The 24,021-nt window shown below is 36.6% G+C and overlaps 1 protein-coding gene across 4 annotated transcripts; it reads right to left on the bottom strand.

The window, feature by feature from the left end:
* Positions 1 to 930: 930 nt before the first annotated feature.
* On the bottom strand, positions 931 to 20,943 carry LOC133875569 (formin-like protein 14). Of its 4 annotated transcripts, none has more exons than XR_009901466.1 (18): positions 20,743 to 20,943; positions 20,372 to 20,495; positions 19,561 to 20,267; positions 19,225 to 19,446; positions 17,403 to 18,997; positions 16,842 to 16,968; positions 15,719 to 15,790; positions 14,814 to 14,912; positions 13,023 to 13,064; positions 12,858 to 12,938; positions 12,717 to 12,767; positions 12,369 to 12,632; positions 9,184 to 9,255; positions 8,944 to 9,060; positions 6,469 to 6,537; positions 6,324 to 6,390; positions 1,284 to 1,599; positions 931 to 1,183 (listed from the first exon to the last, which is right to left on the bottom strand). XR_009901466.1 is itself a non-coding variant. In XM_062313761.1 (18 exons), the coding sequence occupies exons 2-18, from the start codon at positions 20,442 to 20,444 to the stop codon at positions 1,445 to 1,447; spliced, it is 3,726 nt and encodes a 1,241-aa protein (XP_062169745.1). In that variant the 5' UTR covers positions 20,445 to 20,495; positions 20,743 to 20,941; the 3' UTR covers positions 931 to 1,444. The 4 variants fall into 4 exon arrangements, 3 of the variants coding, with proteins under 3 accessions (XP_062169745.1, XP_062169728.1, XP_062169738.1); XM_062313761.1 differs by having other exon boundaries at positions 931 to 1,599; positions 12,369 to 12,463; positions 12,551 to 12,632; positions 20,743 to 20,941; XM_062313744.1 differs by having other exon boundaries at positions 931 to 1,599.
* Between the last annotated feature and the right edge of the window lie 3,078 nt (positions 20,944 to 24,021).

Below are 24,021 nucleotides of genomic sequence, written 5' to 3'. Positions count from 1 at the left end.
TTGTCACATCACTTAAAAAATGTCATTTCAGATATATATATATATATATATATATATATATATATATATATATATATATATATATATAAAAAAATAAAAAATAAAAAATAAAAATGAAATTCCAGAGAAAAATAAAAATGAAAGAAAAAAAGAGTGATTGGAGCGGCCAAACTACCTCTTTTAGTAATTGGATGTAGTTTTGCCATTTGGTTGGGTTTAGGAGGTTGAATCACTTCATTTAGCTATTAAAAATGGTTTAACTACTCCCTTTTGCTAGGATAAGATGGTCAAATTGCTCCTTTGGCCACTAAGTGGCATTGGGAGTGGCTGAACCACCAATTTTCAATCATTTCCTCCGAATCAACCCAATTTGCCACCCAACCACCTTGTTTTTTACTCTCCCTTATCACTTCGTTTCATTTTCCTAGCTTGCCCTTTCCTTCTTTTTTTTTTTTTTTTTTTTTTTTTTTTTTTTTATATATATATAATTATTTTTTTTTTAAATTACATTATTATTATTTTTTTTTTAAAAAAAAAGTGACGAAATTAATTAGTACCGATTCAACGATATGTACATGTGTCCATAAAAATTATTGACTATAACGTGACCCTCACCCTGATGTCATAGTTCACCATTATGAAACCTAAGGACGTGTGTTCATAAAGCTGTTCGATAAGAGAACAATACCTCTTTGAGTGATTTGATAAAAATTACACCTTAAAAGAGCAATTTGATAAAATGTTAAACCCTAAAAGCCTCTAAATTAATTTTCCTTTATTTTTACTTCAATGTTCACCTTGAACTAGGCAATCCATTGCCACCTTTATTCATTGAATATCAGCATTGTCTCTATAGTTTCTAGTGAAACACTGGGCATTGCCTTTTTTTTTTGGTGATCAACATTGAGCATAAAAGTTTCAACACTTCACTTAAACCCCATTAATATCTCTAATCCCATATATTTAGCAACACAATATTTTCACCATTCTTTTGCTATCATATCAGCAAATACATATCTTGAACCAGCATCTGCAAGACAATAATCTGCATCTACTGAGGCTGCTACAAAAAATTTAAATCAGTATTTTTGTTTTGGGTGGGTGGGGGGTTTGTCTGCTACTGCAACTCTGCATGTGTTGGTTTCCTTGATATATCTACATCTTTGAATACAATTTGTACAGGCTGTGATAGAAGCATCACTGATTTTAGATGGAAGACAAAAGGCAGCATCCAATAATAGCTATGAAATTGCTCAATTTTGTGGGAGTAAACTGAACTGCACCTTTGGAGATAAGCGTGGATCATCGCCAAAGCGATTTCCAGAAAAGCAGCGACCTCTGATCTTGGGTTGGTGCAGTTTACTTGCATGAGTCAACCTCCATCTGATTAATGTCTCTTGCATATTCTCAGAAATTTATGCAAGTTTTCATGTTTCATGCCGCTCTATTGAGAAGCATCTTTCCTTGCGGATGCGTTAGCTGATGTCCGCTCTTTCATGGCTTCCTTTTCCAATTTCTTCTTTTCAGCATCAGCCAGTCTTTCATTCTCTTCTCGTGACTTCTTGAACATCTTAACAAAGACGGCCAAAACTTGTGTCACTGATGCAAAAGCCACCACAAAAGCTCATCAGTGAACATTATGCCCAAACACGATCCTTATTCTTATACAGATAAAAACCTTCATCATCTCCATGGATGTTAAAGGTATGCAAATATTCTATTTTCAACAAAGATCCAAGCAATAAGAGATCCAACCAAAAAAGCCATATCAATCCCCACCACGTAAACTAGACGTTGAGAAACAAGTTAACACTGACTACATCTGCTGGTCCTGTTAGCTAATCAGAATGAGGATAAGCTAATTTCCTAAATAAATGATACATTTGTTTGATAACTCCCTTTTGTGAAGGATACTTACAAGTGGAGGATCCAGTCAAGGGATCGATCCCATACGTGTGCATAAGTTCTATTTGACAGTCAAAAAAGAAACGGGGATAATATGCAATATCCAAAGCGCCAGATGTTTTCACTTAACCAGATTGAAAAGCTAAGAAGTGCTAAAAAAACGGCTATTGTTTATACATACTTTTTCGCCTTCCAAAGAAATGAATTTTGGATCGACACCAAACTAATATTACCACATATAAGAAAGATCACTTACTCAAAAGATAGACAATAAGATAGTTTGATATCTGAAAGCAGTACCAACTTACCTCAATTATTAGAGGACAAGCGCTGCGGTTGCAAAAATGAGCTCAATAAGAGGTTACCTATCTCTCATAGCTAAAAACTTATGTCCTGTTTAGTTCCTACCAGTTAGATGTCAAGCATCCTTTGCTTGAAGTGAAATCCAGATTCAGTCCTTTTTTTTTTTTTTTGATAAGTAAGAATTCATTAAAAAGCGCATATGGGCGCAACCCTAGTACACAGGAAGTATACAAAGGAGCCCCTAAAAAGAGGACTGAAACGAACAAGAAAGTAAAAAATCAGCGTACGGCATACTACCCAAGCTATGCGCCGACACCCAAAGATATAACATATTAAGCACCTTTCTACAAAGAGCCCCAACTTGTACCTCCACATCCTCAAAAAGTCTAGAATTTCTCACGCCACAAACCCCACAAGACACATAGAGGAACCTGCTTCCACATACGGTGAACAGGACCACGACCCAGCAAAGTGCCCCAAGCACTCAATAAATCCACAACACAACTAGGCATAACCCACTCCACCCCAAACAATCTATAAAAAGAACTTTAAACAATCCGAGCCACGTCACAATGAAGAAGAAGATGATCAACGGATTCCCCATGCTTTTTACACATAACACACCACTCTACCACCACAATACCACGCCTACGTAAATTGTCATAAGTTAAAATCTTCCCTAAAGCCGCTGTCTAGACAAAGAACGCAACCCGCTTCGGAACTTTAACACGCCATATACCTTTCCAAGGAAATGAAGTCGTCTCGTGACAAACTAAAGCTTTATAAAAAGACTTCACTTCAAAATTCTTCCTCTTGGAAAGAGTCCACACCGCCCTATCAACCTCCCCATGTCGAACCCTAGTAGAGTATAACTGTTCGAAGAAGGACATCACCATCTCCACCTCCCAATCTTGAACATTGCGCGTAAAGAGAACATTCCAATGAGCCACGCCTCCTACCACTGACAAATTATCCACCACCCAATGATTCAGTCCTTATATGAGGATGTTGTGCAGATTGAAGACTATGTAATGCTGTTTAAAACATTAGCCCTAAATGTAATTTAAAAGAATCAGCAATATAGATTTAATTGGGTAATACTTGGGAAGCCAACCAGTTTCATTCAGTGTACTCAAGAGTGGTAGCTCTCCGTAGATAGAAAACATCGTAAGAGCCTAAGAGGAAGAAATTTGTGCTTCAGAACTCTGGAGGCATAAACAATTGCCAGGTTCTTAGGATCAAAAATCTAGTAGTAGCGCACTCCTTTCCTGGAAGTAAAGTAATCAGTCCAATGAGAGCAATCCTTTCCCAAGAATCATGTTTTGAGGTCTTCTAAAACAAACAGGTAAACTCTTCGGGCAAAACTACCAACCCATAATTGAGTAGTGAACCTTTATGCAATAGAGTGCCCCAATAAAACAATCATACAAGAAAACACCTAAGTCATAGCTAAAGTAGGAGCATACATCTCTTCAAATTAAACTCTTCTTTAAAATTTCTGATCTAGATAGTTTTTTTGATAAGTAATAATATATTAAAAAGCGTAAGGCACCCCTAAATACACAGATAACATACACAAGAAGCTCCAAATGAGCAGGAAACCCAAGCCCTTAAACCCAAAACACGACAAGCCCTCAAACCCAAAAAACAGCAAAGCCCAAAACCCCGCGGGGCACTCAACGCTAGAAGACGTGAGACTTGCCTTTCCCCCGCCTAGATCAAAAGTTTCTGATCTAGATAATTAGAGAAGGCAAACTACATACAACTTGTATATCCATTGAGACTGTTTCCAAATAGTATGAAATATGAATGCCTGAAATCAGGATAAAAAAGAAGCGCAAACACCTATTTGTGTCCCTTAAAATTATACAAAGTTCTAATTCGATCCCTAAAATTTAAAAAGTTACAATCAAGTCCTAGAATATTAAAAAAAAAGTAGCTATTAGGCCATTTCATCAATCTAATTGACAGAAACTGATGACATGTCAAGTTAATTTCTTATGTGCTAGAAGTCCATGTACATATTTGCACGCTTACCTCACATGAGAAAAGTGCCGGCATGGTAATTTTCTATTTGAAATGGCTTATTTTAGTTGAGATGGCATCTATGTGGGATTGCCACATCAACAACTAATAAAGAACACCTTCAAGTTTTTAGTAAAAAATAATTAAAAAGAAAAAGCACACTTCACCCAGCCGCCTCTTTGTTTTTATCCCCCCCTCTTTTGTTCAACTCAACCACCACCACTGCTGAGACACCAACAACCAGAGCTGACCAAATCCCCAAACAAATTCATGCTCTTGAAACCCTAGCTCCCATTTTATTTTCCATCAAAGCAACGGCCATGTGCTGCCACCACTTATGCCCTTTCTTGCAACCCAAACAGCTGTTCTCACCCACCTATCCAATCCCTCATTACTTGATTATCAGTACCACAGCTCTAAAAGAGTATGGTGATCTAATTGGGCCAAAGCATGAGGTCAAAGTCTCAGAATGTCGAGAACCCTAGTTTGCCAGGTGATAAGGTTTTGAAAAAGTGGGGCCTTGTCCTTGTTCAAGCCTGCTACTCTTGGATTGAATTGATTTTCTTTTTGAATTTTTGGTCTGTCTCATTATTGAGGATGAAGACAAGTACAAAGATAAAGTGGGCGTAGGGGTGGGGGAAGGAGGCCATGGGAGTAGGCTGGGGCGGGGCTTTGGATGGGGTGTGGAAGAAGGCAGTGGAAGAGAGAGAGAGAGAGAACTTTTCTTTTTAATTACTTCAAAAAAAAAAAGAAAAAAAAAAGAGTAATTACCTTTTCCCCCATGAACTACCGGCCTATGTCATTTTGCCTACACGAACTACCACTTCGACAAAAAAAAAACATCAAATTACCATCTTTACATACTTTCCCCCATTCTGTTAGTCTAATTCATGCAAAAACTTAAATGCCCTAACTCAATTTCAAAAATTACCTAAATATCCTCATCTTAAACAACAAACAAAAAAAAAAAAAAAAAAAAAAACTGAAGGAAAAGGGGGTGGCGGCAGCCACCCCCTGAGGTGGCCGGGTGGCCTATGAGCCACCCCCAGAGGTGGCTCCGGCCACCTTTGGGGTGGCTCGCGGCCCACCCCGGCCTATGGGGTGGCTCGCGGCCCACCCCGGCCTAAGGGGTGGCCGCACGGCCACCCTAGGTCTTTTCTAGGATTGCCGCGCGGCCACCCCAGAGGCTGTGGGTGGCCTGCGAGCCACCCCAGAGGTGGCCGGATCCACCTCTGGGGGTGGCTCGCAAGCCACCCGGCCACCTCAGGGGTGGTGGCGGCCCTTTTCCTTCAGTTTTTTTTTTTAATATATTAATTTTAATATTTTTTATTAATTACTGTATGGGCATTTTGGTCTTTAAATCAAACTTAACGGTAAAAAATGGCATATTCCATCCAAGTTAACAAGATTCCTTGACGGAAGGGGGCAAAGTATGTAAAGATGGTAGTTTGATGCTCTTTTTTTGTCGAAGTGATAGTTCGTGGGGGTAAAATGATATAGGCTGGTAGTTCATGGGGGGAAAAGGTAATTACCAAAAAAAAAAAATTATGAATATTAGCTGGAATGGCTATGCCACAAGGATATGATCATTTCAGACAAAATTGCTTTGTAATCCAATTGGATTGACAAGACCTAATTGCTACTTATTTATACTTGATCGTAACTTCTTAAATTTTAGAGACCGAATAGGAACCGTCTTTGACAAGACCTAATTGGGTTCTTTTGGGTGCATTGCTTGGGTTCTTTTGTGGGTTGTCTTTTGGGTGTTATTTCGGTTTCTAGGTTTTGTCTCCGGGGCTTTTTGCTGGGTTTTTGTTCGGGTTTTTTCAGGCCAGCTTTGGCTCTCCTATGTATACTACCTGTGTACGTAAAAGTGCCTTACGCTTTCATTTCAATAAATTTTTACTTTATCAAAAAAAAAAAATTTAGATCTAATTGTCTGTCCTGAAAAGAACAGTAAAAGCTACATAAGCAGAATACTCCCATTAACGAACAAATAAATTTCACTTATCTGAAAAAGAGAAAAAATGCAGCTATTCGAACCAAATCGCTTTATTGTGTGCCCACATATAGAGGAAGACATAACAGACCTTGCTCAAAGGGGCACCGAGCTGGATCCTCCCCAAAGTATTGAGACAATGAATCTGCATTTCTTCCCTGCAAAGACAATATTTAGCATTACAGTAATTAACTGAACAATAACTATCAAGAATTATGACCATGGACAGGACTCACCACTTCAGAATAAAGCGAGATAAGTGACCTAACTTCAGCTTCTGCAGTATCGAGAAAATTCTTCAGCACCTGAAAATGAGGAATTCTGGTATTAATACCTACTAAAGGTCCATGTTGAAAAATTCATGCTAAACGCTTATTTACATCCAATGCCTCATTGTTGACAAGAATATTCCAAGCACCACTTAATACATGGCACCTTTCAATTCATAGAAGGAAACAAAGATAAAGCGTGGAATTGAGCCAATTATCAAGTCGACTCTATACTAGCTAAACACAAGTTTATTTAGAAGCATCCCATTTGTTTACTGCTTGGTTAGTGTTTGCCAGAAAAGTATGGAGAACTTATCCAAATACATACATATATGTATAGAGGTATATATTGATGCCAAGACAGAGAATACAAAATGTAAGACACAGAAAAATAGTAATATTGGATATTCAAGAGAAATATAAGAGACCACATGATGAAAAACTAAAAGCTAGTGCCCCAGTACCCAAGGGAAAGTTTGACCGACTATTATCAGAACAAGATGCAATACAATCTAGGACCATATTGAAATCATCCTTCTGATGCATTTATTAATTGGAGCAATAAATATAACAATATTATTTCCACACAAAATGGTGCAATTGTTGGAATCAATGTGTGGAGCAAGAGACACAAAGTTGGATTACATTGTAAGTGTAGTTACACTGAAATTTTATTTTTTGGTCTCATGTATACATGCATATCATGTGTATGAATAGGGGGGTGCTTGGGGGGAGGGAGAGAGTTAGAGTTCTTGGCAGACAAGTGGATATGGCCTCTCCTCTTCCCAAGATATTTTATTCATTTTCTTGCCTCTTCTTTCTTTCTTCAACAAACCACAGAAGTTGGAATCACAGCCCAATTTTTTGTGAAGTCGTACTTACTCTTGGTGGCCCCCTTTTACTAAATTCTTCTGCTTTGCAAATTCAAGGACCACTTTCTATTCAGGCTTGTTAGGCAGGCTTGCAAATATTGTGTTTTTCTTTTTTGGTCCCCCCCCCCCGGTAGTATGCTCCCTTCTTTTCTCGGTATCTGCTCCGCTTTTTTCTTCCCTCCTGTTCTTGTTCTTTCTTCTCTCATCAACATACCAGAAAAGTTGGTACAAAAGCCTTTTGTTTTTGGTGAAGTCTCAAGTTCTAGTCTTGGTGATCCCCTTTTCTAGTAAATCCTTTCATTATGAATGTGCAATGCCTGCATCAACGTTGTTGGGCAGGCTTGCCCATGAGAGGGGATATAAGTATGCTTGATATGAATGTTGCCCCACAACATAGAGGTTTAAATATTTGGGACTAAGAATTTACCAACAATCCATTTAGATTTCCAAAAACTTGTGATGTGTCAATATGATCAAGAGGACAATTTGGTGAAGTCTAGGTGGTTTAATTGTGCTAAACTTAATTGCTAACTTCATACCACAAGAACTATGGTGTTTTATAAGACGATGAAAAGAATAGCGTTGCCAAGGCTTTATGGGATGTTTTCTTCAGTCGATTAGGGCCATCTTGAGTTATGCCTAGACGAGTAGTCGACTTATAAGGATGTTGGTGGACTGCTGGTAGTGCTCGGAGTATTGCTGTGTGGAAGATGGTGCCTTTGTGTCTATTGTGGTGTCTATGGAGGGAAATAAATTATAGAAGTTTTGAGGACCGTGAGAAGACTTTAGAAGAAATTAAAGCTTTATTTTTCTATACTCTGTAACTTTAAACAACTATTTTTGTTTCTCTTGTGGAGATTAGTTATCTTGATTTTTTCGTTCTTTTTTCTTCTAACTAGGTGTTTTCTCATGCATTTTCCTTGTGTTCTTGGTTCACATTACACTTATTACTTATAAATAAAAAAATAAAATAAAATAAAAAAGAAAACAAAAAAGAGCTCTGAGATCGCAAGAACTACAGTTCTATAATAGAATAAAACATAGTGCAAAATAAGAGAAGAATAACTCGAGAACATTTGAACCTCACTAGAAATAGAGGGACAGCCCCATTGAGAGCACCTCCTTTGCCACAACAAATTGGACCATTTACAATACAACCTTGGCAAAAGGTCCAAATAGATTTAAGCAACTCATACGGTCCCCATTGGAAGCATAAGAAAAAACAAGTCTATCAATTCCATCTGCCCATATATAATGTCAATAAGACCTAACATATTTTCATCTTCTAATTAATATGCTCACCATTTAGCAAATAAATGAACAAATAAAGATGATAACCACACTCATGTGCATCAAGAATGTCCACAGAGATGCATGCCTTTGATAAAAGGGACTTGCTAATATGGCTGTTGCTAAAAGCAAGCCAAATAATTAGCCGTCATTGAGTATTTCACAAAAACAAGAGGAAAAGAGTGAAGTCACAGATTTGATCCCAAAATATCAGTAGTGTTTACCAATTAAAAGAATAAAAGGGGGGGGAGGGGAAGATGCCACATCTCCTTATCCTCACCTTTTGGAAGCCCACTGAGATAGCTCCATCATTTTCTGAAGCAGTGAGTTCTTGCTCAACCTTTTCAAGACCTTTACTGACAGCTTGCATTTCTTCAGCCAAAGCTTTCAATTGAATCTAGTCATTTGTGAAGGCCAATCAGATGATGATAAGGAACAAGTTGTGCAGGTCAGCTATAGACCAACCATTAACAAGTTACAAGAAACAAAGGAGCCAATACTAGCAAGATAACAAACAGACCTTAGAGGCAGCTTCTAAATGAACAAGATCCTTATCAAAATCCAGCAATTCTGGCAATTTCTCAGAAAGGAGCTGATCAAAGAAAAAGAACAATTTAATATGGCATCATATGAATATCCCATACAGGTGCCAAAAATTACTCATTTTAGATAAAATAATGAAGAAAGCAGAACATAAATGCTGGGATATTGAAATTGAAATATTAACAACTATAAGTAAAGAAATACAAAAAATCTTAAAAAAGACGGAAAGTTTACTCCACTCTCATGTGTGTTGATATATGATAATCCTGCAAAACATTTGGATGTCAAGTATTTAACTACATGCTAATGGTGTTCATAACTCAGTTTGCAAACTTGACAGCTCATCTTCACAATTGGAATACTTTTTTTCTTTTTCTTTTTTAAGATGGAAGGGAATCATTTGGGAAAGGCAACCTTCAGTACCATCAAAGAAACCAATAAAATTTCCCATTTTCCCCTCATTGATATTGTATATAATTCAAATTGCTTGAAGCACCCCATGAATGGAAATTGGTGATAAATTATGAGGGGAAGATTGCAGTAAACAATTCCTATATTGTAGCCTGTAACAAGGAGAAGGGCTCTAAACTCGCTCAAGGAGAGAGTAGCAGGAATATGTATGTTTGAAATCCTTCCCTCTTGTTCAGAAGAAGACAGAGGTGACAAGGAAGATGATTCAGAAAGCTTTGATTGTAATCCCTTGCAGTCAAGGGATATATCTGGTCATCCAGAAGCTACCAGTTTTACTATCAGCAAGTTTGAATCATCTAGAGAAGAGAATAAGAAGAAACTAAATGACAAAATCTGCTCATCAAAATTGGCTTGTGACAAAGCACTCACCGGCATTTATGCCTGCTCCAAAGACGGACAACACCAATGCATCGAAGATGCAAGGAAAGAGAACTGAGGTAGGCTATGGAGAGCTACCTTAGTTAGATGCTGCTTTGTAAGATTTCAGGGACTGGGGAGTGTGTAGTTCGCTGGTTTTCTGCTTTTAGCGTCCTCTTATATGAAGTGACCTATGCTCTCTGTTTGTGAGAGCTTAGCACGTAGGAATGTGTATCCTGTCTAGAAACTTTAGTTCATTACTCAGGACTGTGTACATTGCCAACCTCTCAGATTGATTAGCTGTTTTTGGTTTCCACAGGTGGCTCTTTTAAGAAGTTGACTTAGCAGAGCATCAGGGTTTAGGGATCCGTAGTGTGTTTTGGATTTGTTGTAAATCTTGCTTTTTTTTGGTAATTAAATTACTTAAAAAAAAAAAAAGATAGAATTCATCAATTGCAATATTCATGTTATTATACTATCATTAATGTAATTATTGATAATGCATCAACATCATCTTTATAATACAACTCATCCGAGACATTGATTTTTCCTTCATTCAAATGATGGAGAACAAGTCTGGATCAATCAAAAAATTCAACCTAAGCGTGCCATATGTCATGCCTTGACAATGAGGTGGTACCTAAAAGACGTATATAGACTTGGAAAGCAGGAGATTTCCAATGTAAGATCAACTGACCAAAATAATATAACATTTTTTTTTTTTGATAAGTAAAAATAATATAACAATTAAAGCAAAGATATAAAGAATACTTCCCCATAAAATCATAAAAAACAACAATCAAGAAAACTACAACAAAAGGCAACCTAAAAATGAGCCTTATCCTAAACCACCAAAGTCATTATTCAGTAAAGTCATATACAAGTAGGGATTTAAATGAACCGAACAACTCGAGTTAAGCTCATACAAACTTGACTCAAGCTTGGTTCGTTTAATAAACGAGTCGCGCTCGAACAATAATTACTGCTCAAATATTAAACAAGTCAACTCAGATAAACTTGGCTTGGTTCGGTTTAAGTTCGTGAACAATACTCGTATAAACTCAACTCAGCTCATTAAAGCTCATACATGTATATGTATTGGTATAAATATATCAACATATATAGGGTTTAGGGTTTACATACTAACCTGTATAAATATAATCTAAAATATTAACTCATAACAAAATATTAACGTCATACATAACTAAAATATGTTAGTGTCTGCATACACAATAACACAATAACATATTCATATACATATGTATATGTATGTATACTAATATATATATATATATATATATATATATATATAGTAGCATAATATTACTATATTAACATATACATAAACATATACACAATTAAAATGTGCTAGTGTGTATATACTAACATGCACGTACACACACACGCACACATTAACATATATGTTAATAAGACATACATAATAATATATATATATATATATATATATATTAGTTGTTTGTTGTATAATAATATACATAGTAATTTATATAAATTTTATAGTGTTAGGCTTAGCAATTTTAGAATGTAGAATTAGTATAAATTTTCCTAATAAAAAAAATTGGAATTTAACTTGAGCTCAAACTTGGTTGATTTATGTCGATCTGAGTTCAAACATGTTCCTACTGCTCGATTCAAGCTTGATCCTACGTATAATTGTTTTTTAGCCGACTTTAAACAACCAATACCCGGCTCGACTCGGCTCAATTAGAGCCCTATATACAAGAAAATACCATATGGCAACACTGCAAAATGGTTTGGCCTTGCTAAAATGTTGCCATAAGGTGCAAGAAAATGGGGAAAGAAACAAGGAATAACAACGATGAAAAAAAAATGCTAGGAATATATTCCTCAAAGGGAGATTCGGATATCCAGGAATGACACAAAAGAAAATCACAAGACCTCTCCCTCAAATCTGATGATAGCGGAGGCAAAGATCAACACTAAGAGAGGAAGCCAGGGTTGAGTAGAAAGACCCTTTACAAGAAAGGAAAGCATCAAGGAGAACTTTAATGACTTCCTGAGTTCAAAAATGGATAAGATGAAAGAAAAAGAAAATGCATGGAGATTAAGTGAAAGTAGAGTTTCACTAACACCCTCCTCAACCCTTGAATGGGTTACACCACAAGAATAATGAAGCACCAAAACCAAAAATTAAGAACACCTATTTGCAAGAAAATAGATTTTTTTTTTCCATTCATATGATTTTGAAACTAGATTAAATTCGCCTCTTATTAGGGACAACAAACCTTAACGACAACTTCAATAATATAAACAATAACTCAAACATTTCTTTGGAAGATTTAATATTTCTACCTTGCACAAATAATGCATTAACGTCATTTTGTTGTTTCTTGCACGAGTATCAGATAACTTAAGAAGGCTGTCCAATTTGAATCCTATGGCCGATCCTGCAATACCCAAAAAAGAAACATCAAGCCAAGCAGGGCAACAAGTTAATAAAAATTTGCAATAAACAAATACTAATGCAGTGAGACCTCGTGCAGTGCCCTGATTCAAGGCATTTCCCAAAGTCAGAATTGTCTGCATTATCTGGCGTAATTTCACAGATTCTTTTACCTGTAATAGGTGTATTATACTTAAGATGTAGAGCAAACATTTCTCCATGAACAACAGTTTAAAAACCATTACATTTAGTATTACCTCTCTAGCAGCATCATTGATTGTATTCAAATTCTTTCTAAGGTCATTAACCTATGCAAAAACAAGAGTATAAGCACTAACAATTATTAAAGCATTAGCACGCAAAAACAAATATTGAACACATATCTGAGAAAAATATACCTGACTAGAAAATGTGATTTTAAAAGCAAATACTCGTAACTTGGATTCTACTCGTGGAACCTTCATCAGTTCTAGGAAAAACTGAAATACATAACAAATTATATGTTTGTCAGATATGAAACTATAGCATTTGAATTTATTCAAGAACATGGCATCAGACAGAACCTGCTCACACTTTCCAAGCATTTCCTTGTCACCTGCATAATTCTGAAACAAAAACACAATCAACAAGACATGATCATTTGATTCAAGAGTCTACGACTAGGACACCAAATAAGATAATGCCCAATCAACACCTAATAGACTATCCCTACTACGACTAGGACACCAAATTAGAAAGTGCTCAATCAACACCTAAAAGAGTAACTTACAGCCAATAAACCAACTTAAAACCCAAAAGCACCTAGGACACCACAAACAGCTAGAAAATACCAGACAATAACAGGTAAGAAATTATAAAATTCTGCTTTTTCAGAAAATGCCAGTTCTTCCCTCCAGATAAAACACACAAGGCATTGCACGTGGGCCACATATATCAACAGTTTTAAGTTGCCAAAATCTAGAAATCATTCTACAGAAAACACTTTGTTATTCTACCTCAGTTGGAGAAACACGAACTTCGATTTTAATGTCAAAATATAGGAATTGTCAAACTACGAACTTGCATTGACTTCTGCTTTTGGAAGCGACAAGGTTGAAAAAAATCTTCCCTTCCCGCCACATTATCAGGTTTATTTGGAATGATGAAATCAACGATTTGGATAGTCTTGAAAAGAATTCATCCCTGATCTTGACTTGTTCAGAAACAATGTGTTAAATCACCAATTCTCCCAAAAGCTTAAGCTTATATAAAATGATAAATTTAATCATTTAATTATATTCTAACACTCCCTCATGTGTGAGCTCAAGCTACCCCTCAACAAGTTAAACTGTCAGGGTTTGATCTCAAGATTTCTGCTCTAATACCATGTTAAATTATCAATTATTCCAAAATCTTAAGGTTAAAAGAAATGATAAATTTAATCATTTAATTATATTGTAACACAATGTTGAGCTCTTCTTGCTCCCTCATGATCTTAAATGACTTTATCATTCTTTAGTCTCTTGAACCTCCTCTTTAGTATCAATATATTCTTGCAATTTTTCTCGCGCAACCCGCGACTTCAACATCCTGCTAATCTGTTTTGTTGTCTGCTTCAATAGCTACAATCTTGGCCCCACTTCCAACATTGGTACCGGGGAGTTTACTTCCAATGAGATAAAAAGATGTGAAACCACGTTTTGGTAGAACTATCTCCCTATTGCAGTTTGTTAGAGTAAAACTAAATTGTGATAGATCTATTTCGTCCTCCAATAGATGAAAATTAAGGCAATTTGTGCTCGCTTCCCATGGTGATGCTAAGGTTAGTGTTAATTTGTTTAGAGGGTGGTGGATCATAGTGGGCAAAGGAAGTGGCAGTGACATTTGGAGCAGAGCATTAGATGTCTAGAGATTATTGCCGCATTGCCTTCCATGGTGCTTTTGCAGGTAGCCAAATAAAAAATTCTTCAGGAAAGAATTCCCATCTTTAAGCTAAAGGATGCAACTGAAGTTATATCTTTTCTTTTCTCGGAAAACATCCCTTGCCCTTCCATCATTTTTTCTTAATTTTTTCAGCTTAGGCTATGTTATTTTGTACACCAAGTCAGCCTTTTTCTTTTGAAAAATATTTCTTCATTCATCAAAAAAACCAAGCGTAGTAATTATGTTTCCTAATTGCAACAGTAACAAGACACCATAATTTCAATTTCAAGTACTAATGCAAGCACAAAAAAAGGAAGAGAGATAGAGCTATCATACTTAATCTTTAAATACTGCTAACAATCTAGATACTAAACAGAGTATCACCAGAACACCAAGAAATTGTATCATGCATAAACTTGCACAAGGGGGCCGGGAGGAGTGAGAGAGATTACCTTAAGTGTTTCCATTTCTTCCTTTGTTGGACAGAATTTAATGAGATTCTCAACCTGATCAATGTCTAGAGTAGAAGAATCCAAAGCCAGAACTGAATTCTGAAGGTATAGATGACAAAAATATGACCATCAACTAACAAGTAAAAGTTTCACAAAAATGCATAAGTTTTGTCAGCAAAAAGAAGAAACAGTCTATATAACTTATAAGGGCAGCAAAAATAAACAACATCAAGGCACAAAACTAAAAGAACATAACATAGCAAGTTCAATAAGATGATTGTAAGCTAATATTAATTCATTCCTCAATCTAATATTTATAAGTGAAGTCTAAAGCAAATAATAAGCTAATAGATGTCACACATCAAATATGCATGATAGTAGTTGTACTAGAAAATAGAGTGAGATCAGTGAGATATTTGTGAAAATCATCGAAAGCTATCTTGTATTCTCCCGATAAATTTTATGACTAGCTAAAAGCTAAAGAAAAATAAAAAAGACAAAGGGTGATGCACTCCTTAATCCCCAACTCCCCATTAAACAGCCAGAATGGACAACAAAATGACAGATAAGCAACACAAACAAGCTCATTCATCTGAGAAAATCCCTTGCCTATATTATTACATTATGCTAACACACAATCAGGGTTAGCTGAATGCTCAACGGTAAGACCATGCAATGTTGTCAATAGATGACAAAGTTTAGACATGACTTTGAAAAACTTTGACATTGATGTCTTCAAGAGCATGTGCAAAAAAACTAAGTCAGTGACAATTCTAATTTCACATTTCCAGTGTGATACATTCACAAAGAATCCCATGAGACCAAAAATCAAAACTATTCCCTCAATTGTCAAATTGTATTGAAGTTAGTTGAACATGTAGCATGAGTAAAAGAAAGAAACTTACAATCATATCTGGCAAAGGAATTTTTATTTTTGAGAGCATTATTTCACAATTATACGCTCTACGCAAGTCAACCTGACAGAGAGAAACACAGCATAAAAAAACTTGAGTTTTAGATACATATAATATACAATAGCACCACATTTGGTAGAAACATTTACATAACAAAGGTAGAGAGAATAAAAAATGTCCTGCACCATTTATGTATTGTTGATAGAGACATTTAGAAACTAACTTCAGCAATAGTTGGCCAAAAAAAATGTCCAGTATACCATTTATAAAAGATGTTGATGTATATTTGCCATAAATTAAAAATAAATAAATAAATAAACAAAAAAGAGAAAAAGAAAAGGATTAACAAATTAAATTTCTCATGGTAAAAGCACCAGTGCATCTCTAAATTTTTGTGCAGTCAAAATCAACTTGTGATGTAGTGCCACTAAATAAAACATGCTTAAAAGATAGGACCTCCTGAGATTCCAATGTCGTAATAATAGCAACAGTACTAAAACTTCAATGTTGCAAAATGCTACAAGTGGCAGAGTTGAATCATAAATTTATTTTGAGTGATAACCGCTTATTCCTTCCATATAACAGAATCATTCTTTTTGGTACACATTTGGATGCTAATCAACCAAAGTCCTGATATCTTCCTACAGTGATTTTAATTCAGGCAGAGAAAAACCTTAGGTTGCCCTACAATGGATCATATATTGATCAGTTGGGGATCATGGTGTGCCAGTGTAACTAAAATATGCCTCCTTGTGAGGTGCTTTAGGCAAATATTCATCAAGTGTTAACAGAGTTAGGCAGTTTAGTATCTCAAAGTTGAGCCATCCACCAACAAAATCAGAGATTTTCATATGATTGTTTATTTCATCTTTCCCAAGGATTTGTCTAATTGTTAATTAGCACCTAATAATAGAGCTGTCATAATTCGAAAAAAAAAAAAATTCTCTGTGCAGATATCTTCAGGATCATTTATAACTGAATAAAACTATAAAATAGAAAGCATGTAACTTCCAATGTTTGTCTGAGTGTTTCCAGCACCAAACCATAGGTAATACATACAATAGTGAGACAAAGACAGAGAGTGAAGGTTTGTGGGGGGGGGGGGGGTGCTTACCAGTTGCACTTTCTCAGGTTTGTTCATGTTAGAACCACGTCGACCTCCACCTTTAGTGCCACTCCCATCCGTAGCAGAGGCAGCTGAGAACAGACTCTCAAGCTCTGAAATATCTATTTCAGGGGCACTAACAAAAACTTTCAATGATATATCAGAAGTGTTATAAGAACAAAACCGCACCTACCCACACACACACCCTCCTGGAGAGAGAGGAGTAGGAGAAAACAAAACACAACAAAAGGGAAAATTACAGAAGCAAATCAACCGAAAACACCAGAGAACATAGTATCATTCAGAAAAGGAGGAAGTAAAAGGAAACTGTGTAAAAAAAGGTAGAATGGCTGCTCTAAAGTTGATTTTCAATTAACTTGCTCAGCCTTTAATTTGAATGAAAGTATTATTCATATCGACGAGTGCCATTATCATTTAGTATACTGAACCTAAACATTTGATTAATGCTTATAAAATAGTTCCCTGAAAATGCACAAGTTACTTTAGCGTCTTGAAAAAGCTATCAGATGGAACATATAATATCTTTATACAAGTTCTAAATAAACACACCTTGACTGATTTTCCTGTTTTTGAGAATCAGCCCATAAACTCCCTTGCATCGCACGAGTAACTTTTACCCAGTGTAGGGGCTTTAGTGAAGATTTCTTAGGGGCAAGAGTAGTGCTACCAGCACCTCGACCTCTTCCAAGACTTGATGGCCCCGAAGAAGCTTTCACCTTACCAACTAACGGAGGTGGTGGCGGTAGTGCATTAGAGCCTTTAGCTCTAGGAGGCGGGGGAGGAGCTGGTGTTGCACCACGACTTGGTGGTGTAGGAGCACCAGGAAGCTTTGGTGCTGGTGGTGGAGGAGGCACAATTGAACCTGGCCGTGCAGGTCCTGGAGGTGGTGGAGGTGGTGGTGGCCGACAAACATTACCAGGGTTCCCACTTGTTGGAGGTGGAGGTGGTGGAGGCGGTACCCCACGAACAGAAGTAGGATTAGATGTTGAACACGAAGGGGGCAGTTTTGGCATCGGAGGTGGTGGCGGTGGTGGTTGAAATTTGTTAATTGCACTTCCTGAGGATGGCGGTGGCGGTGGCAGTGGGGGCGGTGGGGGTGGCACAAAAGATTGTTGACTAGGGGGAGGTGAAGGGGCTAGTGGTGCAACTTTAGATGAATTGAAAGGGGGCGGCGGTGGGGGTGGAGGAGGTGGTGTAGAAGAAGCTTTATGTGAGAGACTAGGAGGTGGAGGAGGGGGTGGAGGAGGAGGCAAATAACCCCTATTGGAAGTGGCAGGGGGAGGCATTAGAGGATCTCTATTAGGAACACTAGAGGAAGGAAGTGGTGGTGGTGGTGGTGGTGGCGGCGGTGGAGGAGCTCTAAACGTATTAAGAGAGGGAGGTGCAGGTGGAAGTAGAGGTAAAGGAGGAGGTGGAGGTGGAGGTGGAGGTGGAGGTGGAGGTGGAGGTGGAGGTGGGGGAGGCCCTCTACTAGCAGTAAGAGAAGGAGGTACAGGTGGAGGTGGAGGTGGAGGTGGAGGCGGAGGTGGAGGTGGTGGATGGGACATTGGCGAAAGATTTCCGCAAGAAAGTCCAACAGGAGGTGGAGATGGTGGGTTACTAGCAGGAGGAGGTGGAGACGGTGCTATAGGAGTTGAACAAGGTCGAGATCCTCCACTTGGTATTGTTGATTGCTCATGAAGTGATGACGGATCATTTTCAATTGCTGATTGATGAGGAGGCTCTGAAGCATGATTTACATCATGTGGACCATCACTTTCAAAAGGTAAGGGGACTGAATCAACAGTATCTTGTATTGGTAATTTTGTTGGAGCTTTTGAAGATTTGGGAATGATATCAAATGCTTCATCTGAACTATCAGCAGTGCTAGATGCATTGTTATCTTCTTCAGAATCAGCAGGTGATGAATATAAACTTGCTGCTTTACTTTGCAACCATGAAAGTTCTTTCACATCACTTAAAACAGAAAGTTGTTTAAGTAACCACAAGGCAGCATCATCACTGCTATCAACCCATTCAACACCATTGAACAGTTCTTGAACCCTAGAAAAAGCTTCAATGGGCAATCCACCTTTCTCCTCACCATTTAACATAGTAGTTGGGGCTTTTGGAGGAGAGATGCTTTCAACCTCCCCAAACAAAACCTGAATTTAGAATTTCATTTAATCAGATGAAAATTTGTATTGTATGTAGGGAAAGAAAAACCACAGAATCTTATCAATATTATAGGCTCTTTATGGATCTCAGAAATAAATGGAGGAAAATAAGAGAGCTAAAATGACTAAATAAGCTTAATTTTCTTAGACAGGTGTCATCAGTTCTCTTTCTCTAGCTCTATCCAAGATCCAATGAGGCCCACTGACATACTCACCTCTGCTCTGAAACCTTTTGGATACCGCTCCTTTGAATCCCAAAGAATGTCCAAGTTTTCAGTGTTAAGCATCAGTATGTTGGATCGAATAAATGCAGTGTCGAACATTATACGAAACATCATAATTTCCTTTTCTGAATCCAAGTCAAAATGGACACACTCCAATACAACATCTCCTTGCACCAAGCACTGAATGTCAATTTTAATCACATCGCAGTCTGCCTGTAATAAAAAAATCAGCATATTGGAATCAGAAAAATACAACTAAATATAGACTAATACAAAGTTAAATCAAGAAACATAAACTAATACGAAGAGTAGAACAAAAAATTTTACCTGGCAGTAATGCCTAAGTGTTTTCTTCTTCTTCTTGGCCATGGAAAACAGCATCTCAGTCGAAAGCCCACCCTTACTATGGAGATTCCTACCAAAGATACGGATAATTGGCCTGCAGCCATTCTGAGAATCAAAGCTGGGAATGGCCCGAAGAATGATGCAATCTAAAGAAAGAGCTCGCTCGGGAGGTGGCCACTCTGGAGCAATGTTTCTTCTCGCAACATACTGAAGGTAACGAAGCTGAGATGGGAATGGATTCAAAGGCGACAGGAGCTGCAAAAACCCTTTAGGAGCCTCTCGATGCACAATTTCAAGAGTCCTTCGTTCGCCACTATGCAGTTTTCGAAAGATCAAAAAGCTAGCTAAAAGGAATGCCAAGAGCGGCCAACCCCCTCTCTCACAATGGAGAAGAATAATATTCTGTTGATTTCCAAGTGCAAGCCAACTCTCACAAACACGAAGAAAATGTTGAATCAAAGATAATGGAAGGAGAGGGCATCCCTCATACTGTCGTGGATAATCTATGACGGTAACATCATATTCACAAAGAATTTCTGCAAACTGGCTCCGTTTCTCACCCTCACGGAAATTGAATGCGAGGAAGGATGAGTCTGGGAATTCCTCATGTAACTCGGTTATGATTTCATGTAAATATATTTGGTACATTCCATCGGGCAAGACTTCGGTGGAAAAACACGAATCAAAAACTGCACAAATTCACGAAACCAAACAATAGGTATGCACCCATTACCCACAAAAAAAAAATCAAATTTATAATAGCAATTCTAGATTAGAGAATGAAGGACATTACCATATACTCTGTCAACAAATTCAAGCAAGCCATCTGGGGGTCTTCTGTAAAAGAACCTACTTAGAAGAGACATTCTTGCCAAACCAATTGCATGTGGTTTATACGAAACCAACAAGCTCAATACCTGAATAAAATGGACTAAAGAACTAAGTTCAGTTCTATTCTTCAGTTTTCTTCCTCTTCATTATTTCTTGACATTTAAAACAACAACAATAATATAAGATAATAAAAGGGAAATTACATAAAATACCCAACAGAATCTTGGACTGGTTTCAAATTTCACCTAGGGTTTCTAAATGTTGCAGCTTAAACCCAACAATTTGTGTATAAACATGAATCAAGTGCTTAGATTGAGTAAAACTAGAAATTACCCTGATTTTAATGTACGGGTGCCGAGTTTAACCAGTTAGCCCGCCGGAATTCGGTCGCCGGAGGGGATTTCGAAGGCCGGTGGTGGTGGTTGACCGGAGGGCATGCTGTGGGAGGGTGTGCGTGTGCGTGTGTGAAAGATGTCTGACAGAGCGAGGGAAGAAGATTGGAGAAAAACTAGGAGAAAATGAAATTTCGGCTAAAACGGTGTCGTTTCTACGTCTTCTATTTGAAATTTTGAAAATTTGAATTTATAGTATATTATATTATATTTTATTTTGAAGTCCCTTGCAGGCTGTGCAGGTGCAGCTCACACGTTCTCTCATTAGAGTAATGGGCTGGACTTCACCATAACTGGAAGGAGAAGTACTGGGGAATTTGCTCTATGCAATGCAAGCCCAAAGGTGTTTTTTTTTTTTTTTTTTTGAAAAATTAAATATTTCATCGTAATAGAATTTGTCTAATAGATATAATTTCAACATAATAATCTTAATTCTGGATTTAATTATGTGAACATAACCTTTTTCTTCCTTTTTGTCTAACCTTATTTGCAATTATATACAAAATTTCATTTTGAATTTTGGATGATGTATATTTAGCATTTTGTATAATATTTTTCAAGATAAGCCTGCAACTTTATCATTATAAGTTTCTTGGAGCTATATCAATTTAATGAAGCTACTTGACGTTTTGAGTCGGCTTTCGTCATTACCTTTAAAGGCACATGCTTAAAATATTAGTCATTGAATATTATTCATTAAGGTTTTGAGCTGCGCAACCGATTATCTTCAATTTCTTGTGATTATTGTTTTACAACTAACTTGTCAATACGCTAAGAATGATTCATTAGATCCTCACAATATTTCACAATAATTTTATGTGGTGAATTTGGATTTTTTTCCCACATGTCCTGTTAAAAAAATTTCATTTCATCGTTCACATTTTTTCAATTGTCAAAATTTTTCTCTGTAAATTCATCTAATCTTGGACGACCCGTTGATTTCTTAGCAAAAACGTAGCATGAAAGACAAAATATGACATTCTTTGAAGGTGAGTACTTCAACGTCCAAATTAAGTATGTCCTAAACTAGGAAGCTTGAAATTGGCGACGATTATTACCCACTCCTAAATTGGATATTCTAAAAGTTGATATATATGGACCAGCTTTAATATAAACACGTCCAATTTTATCTAGTAAGTTAACATGAAATTCTCATATTTACAGACATAATCCTGTATCACATTCCAAAGAAGTACCATCCATTTTTTCAAGTTGGTTTCTTGGGCATTTGGAGGGATGCTCATTAGTCACTAAAGCATCAAGATCCGTTTCTAAAGATGTATTAACTTCTAACTGACTCACATATTAGAATGAATCAATTGTTTTTTGTTTGCCCATATTTCTCTTAACTTTAAAAAAAATTTAGGGGTAAAAAATTAACCTTGTAATATATTTTTGTTTGAATTTCAGTATAGTTCTTATACTGAATGATTTGTGCAGAAGGCTCAGTGTGGGTTTGCAGAAGGCTCGGTCCTCTTCGTCTTCGACTCGACGGCATCGTTGATGAAAATGAATCGAGACCGAACAAAAAAAAAAAAGACAAAGAAGAAATTATTAATTCTGGACGGTTTGCCCAAACCATCCAAAATTGGTTCCAGACGGTTTGGCCCAAACTGTCCATAACCCGAATTCTAGACCCATTTTTCTTGACGGTTTTAAACCGTCCAAAATAAACCGTCTGGACTTTGTTTCAGACGGTTTTTTACCATTTCTAGATGGTTTGAAATTATATAGAAATCTTGAATTTTTTGTAGTGTGTGTTAAGAGTCCCACATTGCCAAGGTAAGCCTGGATTGTGGGCTTTATAAGCCTTGAGCAAACCTATTCCCTTAAAGTGTCTTTTGTGGAAGAGTAAGGTTCAATGGACTTTGTCATAGACTAGTCCTAAATCAAATTAGAGTTTCATTGGTTAGAAGCGAACTGGGGAGTTTGGAAGGAAGCTAAATGAATGGGGTATTTTTGGTTTTTTAAGTTTGAGGGGGGGAAAAAACAAAAAACTTTATAGGGGAGAAAAAAATATTATTTTGGGGGACGAACTTATTAAAAATGTATACTTTAAGACAAATTTCAAGTAGGTCCGGTCCGGTCCGCCCTATATGTTTGTCTTTTACTCTTGTTTTGTTATTTATTATTTTCAGTGTAAAGTGTTAGATATTGAAGACGGAGAAAATTGAAGAGTAGAACTGAACTTAGTTTGTTGGTTTATTTATTATTTATTTTTTATCATTTTCTCTCTCTCCCTCTCTCTGTATATATATTTCTCTCTCTCTTTCTTTCATCAAAAGGGAATTGAAAAAAAATAATAATAAAATAAAAAAAAATTAAATGATATAGAAAAAGAATAAGTAATGATCAGATGTAGAGTGCATAACAAGTAGCTTTGGTTAGCTATTTTGTATAGTAATGCATGTAGAGAATCTATTGTGAATACGTATGTTATTTTGTAGAATACTTTGAGATGGCTTGCTTGAATTTGTTGACAGAGTATATGGTAATTGATACGAACCAACTAATAACAAATTAAACATAAGAAATGATAAATTGAGAAGTTTCGTAAAAAGAACCTGAACCTTTAGGTTCGTAAAAAGAACTTACTCTTTTAAATTCATAGAGGGAACCTAAATTTTTTGGCAAACACAAGGTTTGAAGATAATAATCAACCATACATTATTCTTATAGTTCTCCTTTAAAAAGAAGAACAATGTATAGATCACTACCAGCCAATTATACGAGATATCAATTAGGTCTTGACTTTTAGAGCTAACTCTAATTTTAGTAAGGAAAGAATCTATATTAGACATCTCTTCCAATATAGATTCTTTCCTTACTGGAAGATCTACTCGTTATAGCACAGAGACCTGCACAACCTTGATAACAAAAATATCATAGGAACAAAGACAAGGGAATGATTATAATGACGAGGGAATGCTAGAACTCATTTTAGTGTTTTTCTGGTGTCCATCTGGAATGACATAAATGTAATAAAAAATTATATCTATGTCCTTTTGGATGACATGGATACAATTTTTTAATTTTTTTTATTACATTTATGTCATTTCAAAAAGACACTAGAAGAAACTATAACATTCCTTTATAATGAGTACAATCGATGGCGGGATGATCGTCTCCGCCTTTGTCTAATCTTTGCCAATGTGCCATAACCAAGGTCAGACAAAAAGAAAGAAAAAGGTTACGCTCACATAATTATATCATGATCGAG

This window comes from Alnus glutinosa, chromosome 1 (assembly GCF_958979055.1).
Source record: "Alnus glutinosa chromosome 1, dhAlnGlut1.1, whole genome shotgun sequence".
NCBI classification, from domain to species: Eukaryota; Viridiplantae; Streptophyta; class Magnoliopsida; order Fagales; family Betulaceae; genus Alnus; species Alnus glutinosa.
Note: the sequence above shows the minus strand (reverse complement) of the source record. Positions and strands in the feature narration are given on the sequence as shown.

Excerpts from the sequence above, each read along its gene's own strand:
- LOC133875569 (XM_062313744.1), bottom strand. The coding sequence starts at position 20,444 with ATGTCTCTTCTAAGTAGGTTCTTTTACAGAAGACCCCCAGATGGCTTG. Across the intron at positions 12,939-13,022 it reads TGCTTGGAAAGTGTGAGCAG|TTTTTCCTAGAACTGATGAA; the intron begins GTTCTGTCTGAT and ends TATGTATTTCAG. Across the intron at positions 9,061-9,183 it reads ATTTAGAAGCTGCCTCTAAG|ATTCAATTGAAAGCTTTGGC; the intron begins GTCTGTTTGTTA and ends ACAAATGACTAG.